The sequence below is a fragment of the Cnephaeus nilssonii genome, assembly GCF_951640355.1.
Source record: "Cnephaeus nilssonii genome assembly, chromosome: 6".
Taxonomy (NCBI): domain Eukaryota; kingdom Metazoa; phylum Chordata; class Mammalia; order Chiroptera; family Vespertilionidae; genus Cnephaeus; species Cnephaeus nilssonii.
In genome coordinates, this window is record NC_137077.1 from 16,060,607 (window position 1) to 16,085,558 (window position 24,952).

Genomic DNA, 24,952 nt, shown 5'->3' on the forward strand with positions numbered 1-24,952 from the left:
AGACTTGGTTTCCTTGTCTACAAAATGAAGATGCCATTACTTATCTTACGAGATCATAGTAAGGCTTATGAATAAGATGAACAAAGTGCCTGGTACTCAGTACAGGCCTAATGGCTGGTAGTTCATCATGGTAGGCTCTCTTTCCCACTTCATGGTATGTGTTGGTCATACCCAGGAGCGAGTTCTTTCGGCTTCTCCCAAGAGGAGCCCTTCCTTTTGGAGATCTGTATCACCTGTGAGAGGTCACGTGCAAGAGGAGCCTGTTGAAAACACAAAGATGCCATGCTCCTCTTCCATTAAGAGCAGGTGTCACATAAACATGGACAACACTGTGGTGATAGCCAGAGGGAAAGGTGTGGGGGGTTGGAAGTGGGAAAAGGGGAGATAAATAGGGATGGAAAGAGACTTAACGATGCAGTGTGCAGATGATGTTTTATTGAGTTGTGCACTCGAAATATGTGTTTTTATTAACCAATACCACCCCAATCAATGTCATTTTTATTTTAAAAAATATTTTTATTTATTTCAGAGAGAAAGGGAGAGGGAGAGAGACAGAAACATCAATGATGAGAGAGAATCATTAATCGGCTGACTCTTGCACACTCCACATTGGGATAGAGCCCACAATCCTCGCATGTGCCCTGACTGGGAATAGAACCATGACCTCCTGGTTCATAGGTCAATGCTCAACCACTGAGCCATGCTGGCTGGGTAAATTTCATTTTTTAAAAAGAGCAGGGTGTCCAAACTAACCTAATCGCTGCTCACTTCTCTCTTGTGAGACCTGAGCCATGTGCAGTATATTAGATGGAAGAACAAGATCGGACACCTGCCAAGATTACGGACAGCCTACCCAAGGAAAATTCCTTTTCAGAACTTCACAGCTTGTGATTGGAAAAGGACACAGGACAGCTGCTCACTGTTTTTCTTTCATCTCCACTTTTGGCATATTCTTCTAATAGCTCTCCTGTCCCACTCAGTATGTAGCACAGTGGGAGCTAAAAGAGTGGGACTGAGGTGTCCCCATCCTGTCCCCACCCCCTGCTCAGACTCAGTTGCTGGGAAAGACCATGTCAAGCATTTCCTATCCATCCTACCCCTTTGGGAATAGTGCAACCCAGGCTAGACAGCATGCTTCAAAGGAGAGGGAAGTTAAAGCTTTGTGGTTAGTTAGGGACCGTTTAGACTAGAAAAGCCCCACAGGTTCCTGCCAGCCCCGATTCCATGATTCAGTGAACAGAAAGGACTGTTGCAGAGAAGGGAAGAATGGGTCTGACAGCTTTCCAAATTCTCTTCTATACAGAGGGAGTCATTGTTGCTTCAACGCTGTGAAATCAAACGTAAAAGAAGTGGGAAAACTATCTTTCAAATGTGGATTTCATATGGCTCTAAAGTAAAATGCAGATGATGTAGGTCTAGCCACATTTTCTTACTCAAACTTTTCTCTCCTGCACTAACTACACTAGATGCTATATCAGTTAAGAGTTATGAGAAAGACTCTATGGTAGCAAGTTACTTAAGTACCTAGCTCATGGAGTTGTTATAAGAATTAAAAAAACTTGTATTTCTGATGCACCTAGAACAGTGCCTGGCACAGAATGAGAACTCACTAAGTGTGCAAATCACTTTATGCTAACTTACACCAACTGCTCTAAGTGTGAAAATTGAAAGAAGACAATAGGTGTTCTTAAGCTTTATACTTTCATATGCATGCATCTGGAGAAAAATAAGATCATACAAGTAAGTTTTGTTGCCATCTGCTTTTCTTCTTGTAGGACTTGTGGGTTAGCATCCTTAATTAAAAGTGAACAGGTTTCCTCTCTTGCAGCTATGAAATTTTTAACCAAGACAGTACGAGTTAGTGTATAAATGACTTTGCAGTCTTTTATAAGTATACATCTATTAAAATCTGCATGAATACATGTCTCAAGGGAATCATAGTTGTAACTTATTATATCACCAAACCTTGCTTAATACTTTTCAACAAATAAGTACCTGATTACTTAAACCACCAATCCCCCCAACCCCAGCTTTAGAACAGATAGTTCAAAGGGGAAAAAGACTTGAAAAATAATGAGGGGAATAAATGAAAGTATAACATTGTAATCATGTTAGCTGTTAAATGCTAATCTTTTTTTTAAAGGCTAGGCAAGCCCTAGTAAGTTTGGGTTCAATGGATAGAGTGTCAGCCTGCAGACTGAAAGATCCTGGGTCCAATTCTGGTCAAGGGCACGTACCTCTGTTGAAGGCTCGGTGCCTGGCGTGTCAGGAGGCAACCAGTTGATGTGATGTTTCTGTTTCTCCCCTTCCCTTCCACTCTCTCTAAACATCAATAGGAAAATATCCTCAGGCGAGAAGTAACAACACAAAAGTCTAAGATAAACTCATTCATTAAGATATATAACTTACATATATAAGATTTCTCTAACTTCTTGTTTAAATGTGACATTTCCTTGAAGCAATATTCTGTGTAGTCCAAAGAAACTGAAAAGCTTTCTTCTTAAGCTAAAATCATGAAAATTTAGTTATGAATAAGAAATTCCATTGCAGTAGACAGAATATGTTCAATTAGAGGGCAAAGGTAGAGAGGTGAAATATATATGTGATGAATTTTCTTCCACTGCCATTTCATTAGTGTGACAGAAGGAGTCAAAATTAGAAGAAGCACATTATCTAATACCTGATTACTTGTGGTAATCCATGTTGCTGTGTGATAAACTAAGTAAAGCTTTGTTCCAACTGGCAAAGGCATTATAAATCTGTTTTTTACACAATAACAGTTATCATAATCATGCAATAAAGACATGCATTGGGTACTTGTAAGTTGATGGCAAATTGACTCAAAGCCTTAAAGAAGCTAAGAAGTAGCATTGTTACTGCAAGAAAATTGTATATGTGGGATTCCATATACAATTGTAACTGCTATCCAAAAGGAGAGTGTGCCTATAAAACATTTAGCAATTATCGTTAATTTATATGGGAAATTTTTTTAGCATTCCCTGACCCAGAATTCAATGCATGCATAATGTCTTTATTTTGTTTGCCATGATTGAAATGCTTTATTATGTCCAGTTTTACACTAAGTATAACACCCTTATGAGCTCTCTTCAGCTTTCTGATACCGACAAATCTTGCCAACAGATGCATAAAATACTTGAGATAAAGCCCTGGCTGGATGGCTCAGCTGGTTGGGGCATCATCCGATACACCAAAACGTTGCAGGTTCGATTCCGGTAAGGGTACATGCCTAGGTTGTGGCTAGATCCCCAGTTGGGGCACTTACAAGAAGCAACTGATCAATGTTTCTCTCTCACATCAATGTTTCTCTCTCACATCAATGTTTCTCTCTCTCTCTCTCTCTCTCTCTCTCTCTCTCTCTCTCTCTCTCTCTTTCTCTCAAATAAATAAAAACAGATATTCAGTTAGGATTAAAAAGACAAATATCCCTAGCCAGTGTAGCTCAGTTGGTTGAGTGTTGTCCTGTGCATGGAAAGGTCACCGGTTTGATTCTCGGTCAAGGCACATAACCAGGTTGCGGGTTTGGTCCCTGGTCAGGGTGTGTGCAGGAGACAACCAATCAATGTTTCTCTCTCACATTCATGTTTCTCTCTCTCTCTTCCTCTCCCTCCCTTCCCCCTCCTTTCCTTTCTCTCTAAAAAAATAAAATAAAAAATAAAATTTGTTTAAAAGACAAATAAGATCCGTGAGATAAAGTCCAGATGTGCAGATTTCAAAACTGTGGTGCATTGATGCTGAGATGCTGAGTGTGGTTCTAGGGGAAGAAGCTTGGGGGGCCATGCTTGGATGCTGGGGCGCAGCTGCCTCTATAATGGTTCCGTGCAAAACCAACACTGAATGCTATTTTCACTTTTCGCCCTTTTTCTTAAAAGCAAAAGTCCTCTTCAGATTTTTTTCCTTTGGTTAGTGAAAACAGGTACTAATGTACGTCTTTTATAAAATTAAAGTGGTATAAAGTGAACTTTCGAAAGGCAAGGGATGCCTGTAGTTTTATGCAACCATATCATTTATGCTGTGAAAACTTGTATTAAAAATAAATGAAAATATGCATTTTTCCAGGTGTGAGTTTGAAAGATCTTGGTGTCATTTGATTATACAAATATTCTATTTTAAATATTTAAGGTCACACAAACTGTGGAGAAGAATCTAATTTAGTTCATTATAGAGCAAAAGAATTTTCTCCAGTAACAGCATCCTATTGACTTTTTTTCATTCTTGGCCTAAAAAGAGAGAATAAATAACATCCTACTCCAGCTTATATTAAGAAGAAAACAGTTCTCCATGGTCCTTAAATATGTTTCCCTAGCATTTTATGTAATACTAGAGGCCTGGTGCACAGATTAGTGCACCAGTGGGGTCCCTCAGCCTGGCCTGCAGGGATCGGGCTGAAACCAGCCCAGTGCATGGATTCGTCCAGGGCATGTCTGGCCTGTCTTGCCCAGTCCTGATCAGGGCCGACTGCCAGAGGTTGGCCGGCTGGGGAGAGACTGCAAGAGGGCTCCAGGGAATATCTGGCCCCTCTCATCCAGTCCCGCTCAGCTGGACCCCAGCAGCAAGCTAACCTACTGGTTGGAGCATCTGCCCCCTGGTGGTCAGTGCACGTCATAGCGACTGGTCGAACAGTCGAACAAATGGTTGGAAACTTAGCATATTAGGCTTTTATTATATAGGATGCAATGTGAAGGGAAGGTTTCTAAATGAGTATGATATGTATGTACTAAAGTTGTTGAAATAGGAGAAGTGTTCAAGCTGGAGTTCTATGAGACAGAAGAAATCAGCACAGATATTATTGAGAGATGATTTCAGTAAATAGCTGTTCTATTTCTAATGGATCACTAAGATCAAAGCATTCCTTTTCATTTTATTTGGTCATCTTGTTAGTTTATCATGGCTGAAAAAAAAATAATACATAAGTACTCTCCCCATGATCAGAGAAGAAACTTTCAGCTCTCAGTACACATATATTAGATTATGTTTATTTACTCCATAATTTAAGAAAGCAATATAGGTCCCCTGGATTAGATCTTTCTTGTCAGTAAAGGAACACCTGTTCTAAAAACACTGCCTTAGGCCCTTGATGCTTCTAGTAAGTCATTAACTAAACAACTTAACCTACTGGTTATTATTCCCTAAACACCCTGTGCAATGTGCCAGGTAGTGTACTAAGAAAATAAATCATTTCTCAATTGGACTTGTCATTTCAATAGCATAGATTTCTAACCCCATAATAAAACAACACTAATGAAAGTAGAATCAGTTTCTAATTTGTTTTAATGACTGAAAAGTTAGAAGAGCATCTGCTGGAGATCCTAAATTTAATGTCCATGAACTTTGACTGAGAGGCACATCAATTATACCCTGGGAACAATGACTGAGTGTTTTTGACTTCCTGTGTCTGATTCCCTGTAACATCACCACCTTTGCTCTATCTGTGGGATTCAGCCAGTTTCAATGTCTTCAACTGTAGAGAAGCACAGCTGGATAGAAATTGTTGTGATGATGGAAATGTCCTCTATGTGCATGTCCAATATAGTTGCCAGCAACCACATATGGCCAATGAATCCCTGAAATCAGAATGGAAAAGAATGAACTAGACATGGCAATTGAGAGGTCATTCTTAACATTGGGCAGGGAAATTCTATGGAGTTAATGGGGGGTAAATGCTTATTATAGTGGGTTAAGGAGCAAATGGGAGATGAGGAAGTAGAGCCAGCACGTGTACTGGCGAGATGAGGTAGAGAGTGCAGTGGAGTAGAAGATGGACATACCGGAGCTCTATTCCAAAAACCATTGTTCTGGCAGCCATGTGAAAAATGGATGGAGGAGGGGGAAACTAGGGTTTATGTTTAGTTTTTCTTGAGGAAAAAAAAATGAGTTAAGCTGAGGTTTTCTAACATTTAGTGAAGGCATGTGGTACTATAAGAATAAATTCCAGGATCCTAGGAAAAAATGGAAACATTTTATTGTCTTTGATGGTGTGACTATTACCCAAGAATAAACAAAATAGTTAGTTGTAAGACTTGAAACATTTCATTTTCCTCTGAAATTCTGTAAGAATCCATGACATTACAAAAATAAGGTATTCTAGCATTTCTTTTCATAAGAAACTTTGTAAGTTCCTAGTACTAAGATGAATTTATCAAAAAAAAAACACACACACATGCATTCTTGCACTTTTCTATAATTCTTAAAGGTAACTGTAAGTTATAAACTCTGAAACAATAAAAATGTAATTTCAAATTATACAATCTATACTTATATATAATGATACTAATCAAAAGTTGGACTTGACTGAAATCATAGCATTTTAGAAATGAATGGATGTTTGTTAAAGTGCTTCATTTAAATGGGTAAGGACCAGAGACCTGGAAATAATATATGACTTAGTCAAGTTTACCCAGACAAGACTCAAACCCACATCTTTATACTCCAACCCTGGTGCTGTTTTGAAAAAAAAAAAAAGATTGGCTAGATGATGCACCAAGATATTTTTGTACTCTGTGTATTACAATAAGAGAGAAAATAGAAAATTCCTAACTGTATGCGTCACTGGGGACAATGAATCTTTTTCTTCACCTTTCTACAATTAGTACCATTTCCCCCTGGACACATTCTTACCATTTGCACTGTGCTCCCCATAATTTTCACTCATTTTTCAAAAATACTTAGTCATTATCCTGCATGCTAGGAAATTTGGCCCAATGAGAAGTCTAACTTTCTTTCAATTCTCCCGAAAGTTTCTTTCCTTACTGAAAATAGGAAGATGAACCCTAGCCGGTTTGGCTCAGTGGATATAGTGTTGTTTCATGGACTAAAGCAGTGGTTCTCAACCATTCTAATGCCGCGACCCTTTAATACAGTTCCTCATGTTGTGGTGACCCCCAACCATAAAATTATTTTCGTTGCTACTTCATAACTGTAATTTTGCTACTATTATGAATCGTAATGTAAATATCTGTGTTTTCCGATGGTCTTAGGTGACCCTGCTAGCAGTTCTCAACCTGTGGGTCGCGACCCATAAGTTGAGAACCGCTGCTGGAGAGCCTAAGACCATCGGAAAACACAGATATTTACATTACGATTCATAATAGTAGCAAAATTACAGTTATGAAGTAGCAACGAAAATAATTTTATGGTTGGGGGTCACCACAACATGAGGAACTGTATTAAAGGGTTGCGGCATTAGAAAGGTTGAGAACCACTGGACTAAAGGGTCTCCAGTAGATTCCCAGTCAAGGGTATGTACCTTGTGGTTGCAGGCTCAATCTTCAGGGCACATGTGGGAGGCAACCAATCGATGTGTCTCTTTTATGTTGATGTTTCTCTCTCTGTCTCTGCCCCCTCCCTATCACTCTCTCTAAAAATCAATGGAAAAATATCCTCGGGTGAGGATTAACAAAAAAAAAGAAAATAGGGAAGATGGTATATTGGTAGGTTAGAGGAAGAAAAGTGGTCTTTCAAGTTTCAATTCTTCAAAGCATTTCAGTATTCAAACACTGAAATCAAGTTTTCAGGATTACATATAGATAGTAGCTAATTCAGATTATGAGATCCTAGTGTGTTCCGTGTTTGTACAAAGAAACTAGGTTCTATATTTTCTGAGCTGAAGTTGTAGGCTGGTAATTTAGTCCATGAAAAACCTGGTAATGGTCTAAAACATAGAAGGCCAACTGTGTGTGTGTGTGTGTGTGTGTGTGTCTGTGTGTGTGTGTGTCTGTGTGTGTGTGTGTGTGTGTGTGTTTAAGGGCTAAGGAACTCCTTTTGGAAAATCCCTCAAAGAGTAAAAGTCAAATGTGAATGGTATCATACATCCAGCTTGTGACACACTAGTCCATTTCTAAAAATAATAACACTTTTTCAAAATGAAGTCATTTATATTCTTAGCCATCCTCTGTTGTGTGCACTGAGTAATTTCTTGAGAGCAATGTTTCCTATGGCACATTGCCAAGACTGGCTTTATTTGTTTTTCATTAGGCTTTTCATTATCAGACCTGGATCATTCTGCCTCATCCAAGAGCATCAGAGTAGCTCAAGCATAGGGATGGTACTAAGAGTAGGTAGAATGTTTTTGTCCATTGAATGCCGGTTTTAAATCCCTAGCTATGGCACCATTCTAATGGCTTTCATCTTTCTAAGACCAGTCATTTCTCCATTTATAATGTAGTCTGATATGAAATGGTTTACATCAATCTATGCTGTCCCTGTCCAGGGAAAGACATTAGTCTCACTTTGCACACACTGGACTGGCCCCTTCTCCTTTATTATCTCGAGGAAAGGCATCATGAATCATGCCTCTTGCCCAAGCCTGGAACCAGTGTGTATTCTGCATTTCTCCATCATTCCATGCATTCACTTGCCAAGTCAAATTTCTTGATAGTTTTCAAGTCCCCTTCCTTCTTTCTATGTCCCATGACCACTACCATAGTCTAATCCCAATCTCTAGAACAACTGCAGTGGCCTCCTTCTGGGTTGCCCTTTCCAATTCATCCTCTTTTGCTTTCATTGTTCATCAATACCCATGGCTCTCCATAAATGGGTATTCTGTAACTTCTATTCATAGGTTTTGTGTTACACATGAAGAGGACAGAGTTTGATTTGTCCAGAAATGTAGCAATCTGAATTCTTGAACTCTCCTATAGACTCCTCAATTTTGCTTACAAACCCCCAAAAAACAAATGTGTATATATTAATTAGAGGTTTAAAACATAATTGAAATCAAAGAACTTCAGGACTGGATCGGCCCTTGAAGGCCGTGGAACTCAACTTCATCATTTTATAGGAAAGGAAACAGAGGCCCAGCCACAAAAAACCAAATTGATCTTTCTAAGTTTGGGATCACATCATGTAACTCCTTAAAATTTTGCCCAGGGATCCCCGTTATGGGCAAGATGAAGTCTGAATTCCACCGCGTGCCATGCTGTGTCTGTACGTCTGGCCTCTGCTTGCCTTTGCAGTCTTACCTTTTGCTCCTCTCTTCAACTTACCCCAGAACTCAGTGCTTCCAAGGACATTATTCTTTTTAGCCACAGGACATTGCTCATTATTCTTTTAGCCATTAGACAGCATTTCCTCTGAAAACATACCCCTGATCCCCTCTGGGCTCCCCAGAACATGTCACCATCAGCACATTTACATCACTCTGACTGCCTTTGAACAGTCTGTTTCCATCACTGCACTAGAAGGAATAATGACAATTGTGGGCAGGGACCTGCGTCTTACTCATTGTTCTAGCCCCACATCTTGACCAGGTGGCTGGTAGTCACTATTTTAAGATTAACTCTCACTTTTAACCTCATCTATGCAATTTTGCCATCAGCCCTCCTCACAAAATCTGTTTTCCTGGGGGGAAAAAAACAAAACTGATTCATTCACATCAAGGTATAAGTCATGGATGGTTCTAAATGGCACTGCTCCCTAGAAGCATTTACATTGTAGGGGGGGGGGGCAAAGTTTTAAGTCACAGGAATGAATCCTCAGTGCAGATAATCCAACCAGAAATAGTAAATCATGAGAGTATTGGTGAGGGGAAGGAAGTTTTCCCAGAACTTTCAACGTGGGTGACCCCCTCTAATCCTACCCTCACAGAAACATGACGTTTTTGTCTATAAAATTCAGGTCATATGTTGGTTATTTGTCTCTGTATTAAATAAATCATTATTTACCCATAATAAAAATTCCTGACTTAAATTACAACACTTCTGGTTTTGTTTCAGGGAAGCAATGTTATGGAAGATCAGGATTTATTGGAAATTGGGATCCTTAATTCTGGGCACAGACAGAGAATTCTACAGGCAATCCAGCTCCTCCCAAAGGTAAGCCATGCTTTGTTCCCCTCACTCTAAGTACAGTCCCAGTGGTTTAAGTCCAGATGTGCAAGGGGTGTCAGTAATTAGGACATTTCCACAGATTGATGCAACTCCCCAAAGCAGGTCTTTAGACTTACCTACAAGGATGCAATACAGGAAACACCACTGGCTAACAGGTAGCATCAGAGTTTCTCTTCAGTGAGAGTCCTTATATCAGTACAAACATCCGCCCAGGCCCCTCAAGTACAAGAAGATAAGATCAATATTGGATGGATACAGGGATGTTCCTGGATTAGAAGCCTCATGCCCCAGAAGAGGCAGTATCTCCTATAATAGCTCCAGAGGCTTAGCCTCCAGGGATAAGGGACCTGCCTAATTACAAGAGTCATCACTTGGCAAAGTCCAAAGCATCGCATCCCCATCAGGTATGTATAATTCATGTATAAATCTTCCCAGTCCAGATGCATTTTGTAAGTAGTATGTTACCTAGCAACAGAGTTGACCTTCTGTGTCCAGATAAGGTTTCATAGGAGCCTAAAGGAAGAGGTAGGATCTGAGCGTTGGTCTTCAAGATAGATAGTATGTTCATTGCTAATGAAAGGAAAAGGCATTTCAGGAGCCAAAGGAACCCAGGTATGGTCCAGGCAACAAACTTCCGGAGTGTTAGGGGAATAGTGATACTGTATGACTTAAAATCCAATGGGATTTGCACAGCAATGTGAATGTACTTAATGCCCCTAAACTATACACTAAAAAAAATTCGTTAAGGTGGTTAATTTTGTTATTTGAACAAAGTTTTGTTATTTCTTTTCAGCACAAGTAGAACAATATTTTTTTTAAAAAAAGAAAAAATTCAATGTGATTAAAACAATAGGAGAGTGGAGTAGAGATAAAGCAGAAAACGTAGTTGGGTCAGTTGGTGCAGGCTAAGAAATTTGGAATTTATTCTGTAAGCTCTGGGGAACAGACATGACTAGAATGCTCTAGGTCAGCTCATTCTGGAGGAGTACACGGTAGGAACTAGAAGGAGGGGAAGTTGAAGTTGAGTCATCCAGCTGGGAAAAAATTGTGGGTGGGATGGGGGAATTTGAGGCAGGGTAGCAGGATGGGAAAGATATATATTAACCATTGTTTCTAAGGAAGGGATCTGATAATATTTGCCAACTGATAATAAACTGAGTTGCTACTGATAGAAACTTAACACTTTTGCAAATTCAAGGAGAGTCAAGTATACAAAGAAGGTTAATCACACAATTTTCTCCACTAAAAGGAAAAAATAAAATAAAGCATCCTTAGAACTAATTCTAGAAGTAATTATTTGCGTGTATTGTTCACCTCACTACTTTTAAATCTTAAAATATTACTCAGCAAGTTTTCTCCTTATTGTCAGCAAGAGCTTCTGCACTGCTATGCCCACAACACCTAGACCAGTGCCCAGCCCATGGTAGGCACTCAGTAAATTAGTGAATGACTCTCCCCTTGTCATAGTGCTGCCCATCATTTGAAGTTCAGCTCACATTGTTCCATATCACTTCCTTTGTGAAACTTCCCCTAAAGTGGAGTCACTTATCTCCACCTTGGTAATTGTCACCCTAGTTCAGTGGTCAGCAAACTCATTAGTCAACAGAGCGGCAAACCGCGGCTCAAGAGCTGCATGTGGCTCGCGTGCTGCAGTTTGCCGACCACTGCCCTAGTTCAAACCAATCACCTCTGACTGGACTATACTAGATTCTAATCTGTCATCTCTAGGTTAGACTAGTTGAGTCCATTTCTCCTTGGTCCTCTCTCTAGACTGGGCAATTCATATATGCCGAATCTCTGCCCTAGATACTTTTTTACCAATTTACAATTAAATTTACACACAGCATTAAGAACAACCCTTCTAAAACGTATATCATACCATGCCACATGCCATGACCTGCTTAAAATCTCCAACGGCCAGCCCTGGCTTGTGTGGTTCAGTTGGTTGAGCATCATGCCATGCACCAAGAGATCACTGGTTGGATTCACAGTCAGGGCACATGCCCAGTTGTAGGCTTGATCCCCAGTGAGGATGTATAGGAGGCAGCTAATCAATATTTCAGTCTCTCATCAATGCTTCTCTCTCTCTCCATCTCCATTCCTCTCTCTAAAGTCAATAAAAACATATTTTAAAAATCTCCAATGGCCTACAAAAGTCAATAGAGTCTGGCCCCTTCTCACATCTCTGACCTCAACCCTCACTCTCCCCTTCTCCTGTACTCTCATCAAATGATTTATTTTTGTTCAAAAACTTGCCAAGCTCATTTTTGCCTCAAGGTCTTTCCATATTGGATTCTGCCTAGAAAGTCTTTTCTTCAGATCTTTAGTCACTTGCTTCTATACATTATCGAATCTCTACTCAGCCATCACCTCCTCTCAGGGGCCTTCATGATCTCAAAGTCACACTCCTCGCTCATTTACACTGCCCTTTGTATTGTCCTACTTTAGTTTTTTCTTCATAGTACTTATGGCTACCCCAAGTTATATTATTAGTTCATTTTTCTTTCTTATTTTCCACTTCTCCCTGAGGATGCAGGTTCCCAAGATCAGGGACCATGACTGCCTTATTCCCTTCTATGTATACATTCCCTAGAACAGTGCCTGACACATAGTAGGTGGCCAAAATATTTGTGGAATGAAGGAATATACTGCTCTCTTTTTCCTCTGAGATTTGATAGTTCTATGCTTGTTCTCCTTGAAGGCACTGATAATACTATTACAAACATCCTTAAGGCACAAACAATGTCACATCCATCCTTGAATTTTCCACTGTTCTTACACATCCTATATAATAAAGAGCTAATATGCTAATTAGACTGAACAGCAGAACAACTGTCCAGACGACCTTCCGGATGAAGCCAGGGCTGCGAGGGCTGGCCAAGCCCCTTGCATAAATTTTGTGCATTGGGCCTCTAGTTAAAATAATAAAAGAATAGCCAGTTGGTATGGATCAGTCAATATATGAACCAGGAGGTCACAGTTCGATTCCTAGTCAGGGCACATGCTGGGATTGTGGTCTTGATCACCAATAGGGGATATGCAGGAGGCAGCCCATCAATGATTCTTGCTCACCATTGATATTTATATCTCTCTTCCTCTCTGAAATCAATAAAAATATTTTTAAAAGAATCAGTGATTGAATGAATGAATATTTTCCTCACATGTTATTCAAATATAATTTTTTAAATCTAAGAGTACCTCAGTTTTAAAATATATCTGTAAGCTTATCCATGACATTTAATAATGAGAAACAAAACCACTTGAACTCAAAATTATTTGGAGAATAAATGAAGTGTTTACTTTTAAGACAGAATATCATTCCCATTAGACAAAACAATATAATAGAAACAATACAAAATTAAACTTCTATCAAGAGACTGATGCAAAGTGCTTACTAGGCACCCAAATGAACAGATAATATATAAAAACATCCAAACATGTGTTCAGCAGCACAAACAGAATGTTATAATGCTACAAATTGATGCTTTGCTTTCTTAGGTAATGAGCCCAATCTTCAGATGGTTAATAGTGTAATTTTACTGCCAGCACATTCATTTGCATTCACTCTAGCTTTGCACTGCCAGAAAATGGACAAAATGTCTCTTCGTTGTGTTTATGCAATTTGGGTCTTCAGAATATTTGTGTTCTTCATCTGTCAGGAAAAATATTCCGTGATTGCTACCTGAGATCCTTTAATTAACATACTGTGTTTTGGAACAAGCGAGATTGTTCCTAAACAGAGAAAAGGTGGTTTTCTAAGTGTGATCTTGACCTGTTAGCACACTTCAAGCCATGTTCTTCATGCTTTACTTGTGGTTGATGTTTCAAGTTTCAAAGACAAAAGCTTATTCCCTTGGTAAGATTGGTTTTTCTAGAATATGCCCTTTTTGTATTGAAATGTTCACCACCACATGTTCTCAAGTACACTTGATACATTGGGCACAAAGAATACATTCGATAGATTCTAAGCACAGACATATTTAGAACAGTAATCACATTAATTCTCCCTCCACCCATTCTTTCACTCAGTCTTTTGCAATGCTTAACCTCTCATAGCAGCGCTTAATATCAATGTTCATCCAGCATCCACTTCCTTCACCAACCCCAACCCAGTATTTAGGTCTACACGTTTCCCTGAACTTTTGAAGATCAAATTTCACCCTTCTCACTTTTAAGAAAAGAAACATACCAAAAGTTCTATGAGAAGATGACCTTTGTTACTCTCTTAGAAACTGTAAGCATAACGGGCTTTTTCTGTTCCTTTGACACAGAGAAATTATCTGATTACTTATTTGCAATGTAGAATTTATCTTTTACCAGATAAGAATTCTCTGTGTCAAGGTCTTTGGATAATCCTCTAATATCCTTTTAAAATGACATAATCTCTTTTGTCCTTTGACAATATAACAACTGGAAGTCAGGAATTCAAAGGATATTTATTTTAAAGGTTTGTAGGACTTCATGTCAAGGCCCAGATGTATTTGTTCTCTTAAGATTTCTCATCCTGAATTGAGAATATATTTCAGCATACTAGCAACTTTGAGATCACATGCTCACTTTACTTTTCAATATTTCCTTTTCTAATATTCTCCTGTTTCATGATATCTTTTGGAATTATTTAGTAGTTATCTGAATACTTCTTAGCAAGTGGTTGTCTCCTTGCTATCCCCCTTTCCCTTGTTTCCACTCGTCTTTCCTTCCACTTAGATCTACTAGTTCCTTTGCTGCCACAGCACACAACCAGCACTAAGGTCACCAGTGGCCAGCAGAGCAGACAGTCATAAGCCCCTTTTCACCTTCACTTGACTCTGGCTTTCGTAGATTCTGATACTCTTAATTGTCTTCTTTTGGCTTCCCCGATACCTGATTACCGTTCTTTCCGGCGTATAAGACGACTGGGTATATAAGGTTTTCCTGGGTTAAAAAGTCATCTTATACACCGGAAAATACGGTATACACACACACACACACACACACACACACACACACACACACACACACATTTATATATATATATATATATATATATATATATATATATATATATATATACACACACACACATACATACATACCATATTTTCCGGCGTATAAGACGACTTTTTAACCCAGGAAAATCTTATATGCCCAGTCGTCTTATACGCCGGAAAATACGGTATCTTCCTGCTTCTCTGATAGCCTCTCTCCTTGCCTGTTCATTCTCCTCAGTGAAATGTTGCTCAAACTCAAAAATATCTGATGGCTACTGAATGTTGTTATCACAGGATTCTTGATCATTGTACAGTTTCTGGTATTCATTGATTTGTTCATTGCTACTCTACTTCTACTTTATTGCATAATGAACACCTGCATTTTAGCTGCCTTTATTTCTAAGTTCAGTTCAATTTAACCAACTTATGTTGAGCTACGTAGTTCTTTGTTCTTTAATATATTTTTATTGAGGAAGGGAGAAGAATCGAGAGATAGAAACATCAATGATTACAGAGAATCATTGATCAGCTGCCTCCTGCACAGCCCACACTAGGGAACAAGCCCACAACCTGGGCATGTGCCCTGACAGGGAATCGAACTGTGACCTCCTGGTTCATAGGTCAATGCTCAACCACTAAGCCATGCTGGTCGGGCTGCGCTACATTGTCCTAATTATTTTTTTCACTGAATGGCACTGAATATCTCTGATTGTATTAAAGTATCCCCATTCCCATCCTCAATTTGAGATTGGTTAAAAATAATAATAAAGGAATTATCAGTTAATCCAAAAGAAAAACAAAATTCTGTGTTAGTTGTCTAAAGCTATATAACAAATTACCCCCAAATCTTTTTTTTCCCCACGTTGCAGTGAGAATAACATTTATTGAGAATGGCTCATTATAGACAAAATATATTTATGTATAAAATCTCTGCAATGTAAAAGATCCTTTTTGTCCCCATGTGGCTGGAGTAGACAGAGCCAACTGTCCACATGGCTCTGGGGGCTGTGCTGGACCCCAGCTAGTGGACAGGGGGTCAGTCTGTAGGCAGACGGGCCTTTTCTCGGCCCCATCTTCATGATTTCTCATTGCACAATGACGCTTGGTTCTCATCCTCCCCCCTGACCCTCCCTGGAAGACAGCGCCTCAGGGGCAGACAGCTCTCCTGTCAATCTCCCAGACAGGTGACTCCTACCTTGTGGAGCCCAGGGACAGAGCACTTTTAAGTGTCACATGATAGACGGAGGCACTGTGCCCACTCTCACGGAGGCTGCTCTCCATGCCGGCCCCACCAGCACATGTCAGCCTCCCTCCCTCAGCCACCCTGAGAGCTGCACTTCCCATTTTCCATGATACATCTGTCCTCACCAGTTTACCCAGACCTTCCTGAGGATGCCCACCCCACGCTGTCACACGTGGTGCTCCTGGGCATGGAGTCAGGCTCCCGGGATCCCGGGCCATGCAGCGTTAAGGCAACAGAGATGAGACCAGTCTGAAGACCACACTAGCCATACCCCAGGGTGGCACCTCTCTCTCGGCCAAGGCTACGACTAGTGCTGAGGAGCACAGCTGGGTGAGGTCTGCCAGCTCTTCTTATAGCAGAGCCCACCCAACCCCACCAAGCAGCCAGTGGGGAGGGGACAGCTGGCGGGTGGGAGCAGATGCTGAGCATGGTTTGCCGTCCAGGGAAGGGGAGCAGCCTTGGGCACTGGAAGACATAGGCGCAGGGGTGCATAGTGGGTCTGTAGGCACCCCTGCCCCTTCACCAGAGGCAGCCCCTGAGGGGTGGGTGTATCCCCAGCCTCTGTGGGAAGGATCCACTTCCCTTATTTCTTAGGTGCAGACCTGGGTTCAAGACCCAGCTCACCAGTCAATGTCTTGGGCAAACTCCCCAGGCCAAGCCGGGTTCTGTCTGCCGGCTAGGGACCCTGGCATCACCCCCCAGTTGGGGGTCTCTTCTCTGAGAGAGAGGGAACCTGAACTGGCTCATCTGCCCATGAAGAGGTATCCGTGGTTCCAAAGCACCCCCAAATCTTAGTGGTATATAACAACTACATTTGTTATCTCTGATTGTCTGTGCGTCAAGACTCCAGATGCAACTTAGCTGGGTTCTCAAGCTCTGGGTCAAGACTCCAGGTGCAGCTTAGCTGGGTTCTCAAGCTCTGAGCTACAGTCATCTCAAGACTCAACTGGGAAGGAACCACTTACTAGGTCACATGTGGATGTAGGCAGGATTCTGTTCCTTGGGCGACTTTGGACTGAGGCCTCAATATTTCAGAAGCTGTTAGCTGAAGGCCTCCCTTAGTTCATTGTCACATGGGCCTTCATAAAGCATCTCACAGCAGGCATCTGGCTTCAACAGCAGGAGCATGTGAGAGGACAAGAAAGTGCCAGCTTTTACAATGCCCCAGCCTTTCTTTTATTATTTTTTCCAGTTTTATTGAAAAATAATGTACATACATCACTATATAAGTTTAAGGTGTACAGCATGATGATTTCATTTACATATGTTGTGAAATGATTACCACAGTAGGTTCGGCTAACATCCATCTTCTCATGTAGATACAATTCAAAAGAAGAAAGAAAAAAGGAAGACCATTTTCTCCCTGTGATGAGAACGTCCCATCCTTTGTCATATTCTGTTTATTAGACTCAAGTCACTAGACCCAGCCCCCACCCAATAGGAGGGGTTTGCACAGGGATATGAATCCCAGGAGATAGGGTCATTGGGGACAACTCAGAGGTTTACCACTATACAATCTACTTCCCATGTCAACATTTGTGATTAAAATGGAATATCCCATTAACAACAGCAACAACAAAAGCATCTTTTATTTCTATGGGCCATCTTCATGAGACTATGGTATTCGCACTTAGATAAATTAGGAGCCACATTTTACATCACTCAGAAAAGAGGTACATGCATCTGATCTGTAGAGTGATATGCAGGGTGTCCCAATAAGAAGAATACACATTTTGGATAATTATTAATTCCAATGGGTTAAATCTGAAAAGAAAAAACATCCATTGAGCTCTCAGCTTCAAAGTGTGTATACATGTTTTGGGACACCTTATATAATGTAGCTTGATATAATACAATCATACAGAATTTAGACATATTAGAGATTTGTCAATTGCACAAAAAGTCTTCATGCTCTGAACACCACTAGTCTAAGTAATTCACACAAGTAATCCCATAAAACACTACAAATTTTAAAAGCATGTTTATTCTTTCTTGGTGACTCATTGCTAAAAATAGAGTATTTACATCTATAATAGGGAAGTAAATTAGTCAAAGTATATTGGATAAGGCTTTAAGGATATTAGCAAAGAAAACACATTTTAAAAAGCTAATAAAGTGAGACAGTTAAAGGGACTATTTAACTTTAGGTCTGATCAAAGCAAATAAATAAAGACAACAGTTGACCAAAAAAAAAAGTTTGTGAGCAAGGATATAGAGATGCATTGGCAGGGATTGAAAACTCGAATATTAATAAAGGCATGACAACATGGAGTGGTGGGAACTGGTAAGCTGGAGAGCACAAACCCCATCCTCAAAAAAAATATCGGCTTTATTTCCAAACTTTATTAGTAAAGCAAAGTATTGGGGACCAGATTTGGCAATAGGTGTGTCACAGGGCAAGATAATATCTCCAGAAATGAAAGTCTTAATACAATGGGATCACAAATTATTTCAGAGTATAAAAGGAGTATTATGAAAGTGACATTATCTCAATCTGCTTCCTGTTCAGGACTATGTTCTTAAAGATTCTAGTTCTTCCAAGGTCCTTAAAATTCAGATGTTAATTCTAGTCTTGATGGTTGGTGAAGAAGTGTGCAAGCTTTAGGGCAGTGGTTGGCAAACTCATTAGTCAACAGAGCCAAATATCAACAGTACAACGATTGAAATTTCTTTTGAGAGCCAAATTTTTTAAACTTAAACTTCTTCTAATGCCACTTTTTCAAAATAGACTGCCCAGGCCATGGTATTTTATAGAAGAGCCACACTCAAGGGGCCAAAGAGCTGCATGTGGCTCACAAGCCGCGGTTTGCCAACCACTGCTTTAGGGGATAGGAGTACAACCAACGTAATTTCCTTAAGAGTCTAGAAAGGAAGGTTCAATCTTATCTCCCTGTCACTTAGAAAAATGATAGAAACTTATTCCTATTTCTTCTGCTATTTCTCAAAAGGGCAATGACAAAATGTTGGCTACAGGCACAGATGCTCTCAGGGTAGTTTCTGACAGGGTAACTTTGCATTCTCCCATGCCATCACTCACTCTCCACCTACCCTCATTGCTTCTGCTTGCATTTCTTTCTTTTCAACACCTGGTATCTTCAACTTCGTGCCACCCAATGTAGACCTACTACCCTGTGGACATCTAGTTAAAGATATACTCACAAACAAAAATCTCACACACATACGTGCACCATGAACATGGGGAATCTAACCTAAAGTTAATACATGATTGGACCTATAGTCTAACTGAAGGCATAGGATGTTCTACTTCCTTTAGGTCTAGTTTTGGTGAGAGAGTCTGCAGTGTTCCTAGAATCCTCTCAAGCTCCGTTCTGTTCTGTAAGTATCTCATGGTTCTGGGACAAGTAGATATCCTCACTTACATCACTGTAAAAGATGACTAATTTTTTTCAGGAGAAACGGTGCCATTAGAGAATAGGGAAGGGCAAAAGAGTAATTGACCTTAAGGTGAAAAACTTAAGTAATTTGGAGTATATAAATTCTGAAGTGACAAGTTATTCAGATCTTATCAATTGTCCTCAGTCTCACACACCCTACAGGAAATGAACTCTAGCTGCTATAACAAACAACTACAAAATTTCAGTGTCTTAACACTATTAAATTTTGTTCTCACTCACATTGAGTCCAGTGGGGGTCAGGAAACTCTTCTCCAACCAGTGACTCAGGGATCCAGGCTTCTTCGTTAATGTGGCTCTCCCATCTCAGAGTTCTCTGAGGGCTGCCATAGGGCAGGATAAAGAGGAGCTGAGAACACAGGATGTTGTATTGCCAAGCTTGGAAGTGCATCACTTACCTTAGACTACATTTGATTCACTAGGACTCAGTTATATGATCCTCACTAAACTGCAAGGTAAGCCAAGACATATAGTCTCCCTTCCCAGGAAGAGGTAACAGAATTCCTGAGAATTTAGCCATTCTGTGCCAGAAACACTTTCTCCTTTCTGTGCCTCAACTGCTGCCTTTCTTCAGATCGGTAACTCCAAAAAACTGCTAAGTGTGAGAGTGACGCAGTCCCCTTGTACTTACTGTATTTTCCGGTGTATAAAACGACTGGGCGTATAAGATTTTCCTGGGTTAAAAAGTCATCTTATATGCCGGAAAATATGGTAATAGTAAATAGGCTTTTTGCCCAAGTCTCTCTCATGAATAGAGTGTCAGGTACCATATTTTCCGGCATATAAGACAACTTTTTAACCCAGGAAAATCTTATAGCCCAGTCGTCTTATACGCCAGAAAATATGGTATCAATCCTCTGGTCCAAGGTTTTATGCAGCTTCTGAAAGCAAGATGACTGCTGCATTCTTCCTAAATGAAAGAGGGATGATTTTTAGTGTTTTATTTTAAATGAATTTATTTTGTATTATTATTAGTAGTAGTTTATTATGAAGACAAAGAGCTGAAATACTAGATTTACTCATTGTCTCCCCTGAATATTTACAGGGAAGTAGGGGAGAAATCCTACCAGTAACTAGGTTCTGACCTATGGCCAACCCCAACATCTATCATCCTTCAACTTTGAGAAGCTCACCCTCATTTAGTAAAGATCAGTGGCTCCCTTGGAGTGGCACTGCGATCAGTAGGAATAGTAAAGAAATCTAGAAATCTTTTTCTCTTCTTTATGTAATTTAAGAACATCACAATTTAGAGCTGGAAAGGGCCTTGAAATACCGGCTCAGCCTCTGACTTGAGTCATTTCACGGATGAGGAAACCAAGTCCTGATCATATTGCATGACTTGCCCCCAGGCAGATTGTTCCTTAGTGACAGAGCTGGGATGAAATCTCAGGTGTCTGTGCTCATGACAGTTGCCTCCTGGGTAGATACTGTGCTATATCGGAGATACAAGGCTCTGAGGATGCTTGTGTTTTTGTGAGAAAAACTGTAAATGGGCAGAAAAGCGCCAAATGACTAAATGCAAGAAAGGGAATTGCTTATAAAATTGGATTTCCTTTTAAATTTCAGGCTTTAAAGGCAGATGTTGCAACTTCCATAGACCACTAAACTCTCTTTTCAAGGCTGGAAGGGAAGGGCTGTGGCAGGGATCCCAAAGCCCTAGAGAAGCAGGAAGGAGACAAATATGAGAAAGAAAAAAGGTAGACATAGACCATGTCTATTATCCAGTGACCCATGGGGATCAAACCATTTGTTTATCCTTGAAGGTGGCCTAAAAAAAAACTTCACTAACAGTAGGCATTGCTGTTCCAAAGAAGGAAAGGCATAATGGAATGAAATAAAACAACTTTCTTTTCTTTTTAACTCCTCACCAAAGGATATGTTTTCATTGATTTTAGAGAGAGAAGAAGGTAGAGGGAGAGAGAGAGAAACATCAGTCAGTTGCCTCCCATATGCTCCCTGTTGAAGAATCAAACCCACAACCTGGGTATGTGCCCTGACCAGGAATCAAACCTGTGACTTTTTGATGTACGGGACAACGCTCCAGCGAACTGAGCCACAACATCCAAGGTTTATTTCCTTATTTAATCTGGGTAGAGAGGAAGGAAAAATGGGGAAGATGGAAGGGCATTCTATAGGAGAGAATGAAGACACAACTTTTGAGAATTAAACTCCATGGAGATGACATTTTTTATGGAATTTAACCAGGAAGCAGCATGGTGTAATGGTTGGGAACATGACCAGACTCCCTGAGCTTGATTTTACCTACCCCATAGGTAGTTGTAAGAATGAATAAGTCAATAGATGTAAAGGACTTAAAACAGAGCTCAGAACATTGTGTGTTCTATTGTAGTGTGACTTACATAAAAATTTTACAGAAGACTGAAGGTGAACCAAGAAAAAAGTGAAGCTCCTTCAGTCCATTAAGTATACCTAAAGATTATTACTTTGGGCCCTAGCCGGTTTGGCTCAGTGGATAGAGCGTCAGCCTGAAGACTGAAGGGTCCCAGGTTTGATTCTGGTCAAGGGCACATGCCTCAGTTGCAGGATCCCAGGACTGAGGGCATGCGGGATGCAACCAATCAATGTGTCTCTCTCACATCAGTGTTTCTCTCTTTCTCCCTTTTCCTTCCACTCTCTAAAAATAAATGGAAAAAATATCCTCAGGTGAGGATTAAATGTGAAAATTACTACTTCAGGCATAAACAATAAGCAAAATGCATCTTTTTTTATTCACTCACTCAACAGATATTTTATGAAATACCTACTGTATAACAGTTACTGTTCTAGATGCTGAGGATTCTTTGTTAAAAAACAAGATATACATAGTCACTGTCCTCAGGCAGTGGATTCCTGTGGGGGATGCAGACAAAAAGAAGTAAAAATATGTAATGTCAGGTAAATAAGTGCTATGGAGAAAGAGGAAGCAAGGGAATAGACGAAGTATCAAGGATGGATGACTGCTGTTGTAGATGAAGACACTAGGATTCACACAGGCAGGTTAACTGAGGTTCTCAGCCACCTCTCTGTGTTGTCTAAACACTGTACTTGGAACCTGAGAAGGATAGTAAGGAGATCTTCAGATGAGTGAGCTGAATAATCCACTTCAGGCACCTTTAAGGAATTTGCAGGGGCTCAAAAAATGAATTCTTAAGAGCTTTTAGTTAATTTAATTAATCTTAGGTTAGCCACCTACTACTTGTATTACTGTGGGCAAGTCATTGGAATTCTCTATTCCTGTTTCCTCATATGTAAAATGGAAATAATAGTGGAATTTACCACATTAGATTATTGTAAACTATAAATTTATAATGCATATCAAGTGACTGGCACTTAGGACTAAATTAATATTAATTATAACCAGTTGCTTTTGTTCAATAAATGCTCACTAAATTAACAAAGCTCCATGAATTTTTAAATATATTTTTATTGATTTCAGAGAGGAAGGGAGAGGGAGAGAGATAGAAACATCAATGATGAGAGAGAATTATTTATTAACTGACTCCTGCATACCCCACACTGGGGATCGAGCCCGCAACCTGGGCATGTGCCCTGACCGGGAATCGAACTGTGACTTCCTGGTTCATAGGCCCATGCTAAACCACTGAGCCACACTGGCCAGGCGAATCAATGAATTTTTGACATTTCTCTTGCCTGGGCCAGAAAATAACAAAAAGAGCCTCGGTGACTGATATAAAAGCCTATAACTAAAAGTACCCGTGACCGCATTGCCCAGTGAGCTTTCCATTCTCTACAAGTGGATTACTCACAGAGTATTCCTTTTCCAGATTAAAAAAGGGGCAAAATTTTAAAATCTGATCATCAGCCACTAAATTATTTTTAAAATATTTGGGATTATAGTTATCCCACTAGACATTAGAAGAGAAGTTGTATGAAATCATAACTAGGGTCTTCTTATGTAAGAGATTAAATGAATAAGCATAATGCTGAGAGGGCTTCCTGTCTGTATCTCTTGGAAGAAACCTAATTAATTCCCAACCCAAAGTGGAAGTGAGAGAAGAGTGGAAATGAAGAGAGTACTTAAAGTACAAGGGCTCAATAAATGTTTGTGGGATAGAATGCAATGGAAGTGAGCTGAGAAGTTGAGGGGTCAGATCTTGACCACGCAGTTCCATTAAATTCCTAAAGGCATTGTGTTTCCATAGAAAAGCAGAATATGTAGACTTACACAAGAGTGCTAAAACATCTCCACCATTTTGAATGAGCCAATGTTCCCTCCCCTTGCAATACAGTTGAATTAGGTTATAATTTAATAGTTGAATCTAAGTTGGCTATATTTCTTTTTTTTATTGATTTTTTACAGAGAGGAAGAGAGAGGGATAGAGAGTTAGAAACATCGATGATAAACATCGATCAGCTGCCTCTTGCACAACCCCTACTGGAGATGTGCCCACAACCAAGGTACATGCCCTTGACCGGAATCGAACCTGGGACCTTTCAGTCCGCAGGCCGACGCTCTATCCACTGAGCCAAACCGGTTTCGGCTATATTTCTTATTTTTTATAGAAAGCACTCAAGTTAGAAGCCTGTTCAGTTTGTTTACAAATGCATTGAACATCTACTTACGTCTCAGACATCATGAAAGGAGAAAAAGGGTAAAAGTACACAGTATCTGCCTTCAAAGAGATTACAGTCTAGCAAAGAAAGTTGGACCAATATTCCAGTGATTTTAATACAAAGCAAAGCATAAAAGAACTATAATAGAGGTAAAAATATAAGCTTTGCAAGTTAAATGGAAAGGAAGGTCTCTTTCGTTCAGGGAAGGGTTTCTGGAGGAGGAGGCAGGTAAATCAAAAGCCATGCTTATGCACCTTCAAAACTCCTTTTTGTGGGGAGTTTTAAGGTAGCTCATGACGCTCCAAGCAAAAAAATGACCCAGAGCATTTGCTTAGCTTATTCAGGCACATGGACATGCTGCTTTTCTCCTTTGTAATACCCATCCTCTGAAATACAGCTACGGATTTCAGCCATCAATCCAGCTACGAATTTCATCCATCACTTTGCCCTTCAAGCTATAATGAGTCAAATACTTCAAGTCCAAGCAGATACCTGTAGTCAGCTTCAATGGGACAGGCTAAATAAGGGGCTGAGTTAATGAATTCATGACAGTGTAAGTGCTAACTAGATACATTTTAAATGATTTTTAGGTTATGATTTATGAATCATAGAATCCCAACTGGTTAAAGCTTTTTCTTCAATGCATCATTAGTTTTAACCCTCAATTCTGTCTCTACTTAGTGTCCACTGCTTGATGGGAAAGGGTTATATTTACAATTTTCTAATACTATGAAATATAGATGCTTTCAAATGTGAAATTTTATATACAAATGTACAAGAGATTATTACTGTAAGTGTAGAGAAGATTGATTTCCCTGCCTCTCACCTCTGGGACTCAATTACATCCTCCTGTATTAATATTTCTGGTGTTCACTTTCGACAGAACACTTTTCTAAGTGCTACTGA

General features: G+C 39.9%; 1 protein-coding gene across 9 annotated transcripts in view; it reads left to right on the plus strand.

Annotated features, from left to right (window-relative positions):
- ANKS1B (ankyrin repeat and sterile alpha motif domain containing 1B) overlaps positions 1-24,952 on the plus strand; it is a gene marked incomplete at its 5' end in the record, with an annotated part of 797,243 nt that overhangs the window by 508,049 nt on the left and 264,242 nt on the right. For all 9 annotated transcript variants that reach the window (XM_079773890.1, XM_079773888.1, XM_079773891.1 and 6 more), the window contains one exon: positions 9,732-9,830. In XM_079773890.1, the coding sequence (XP_079630016.1) occupies positions 9,732-9,830 (99 nt within the window). The remainder of the gene's footprint in view (positions 1-9,731; positions 9,831-24,952) is intronic.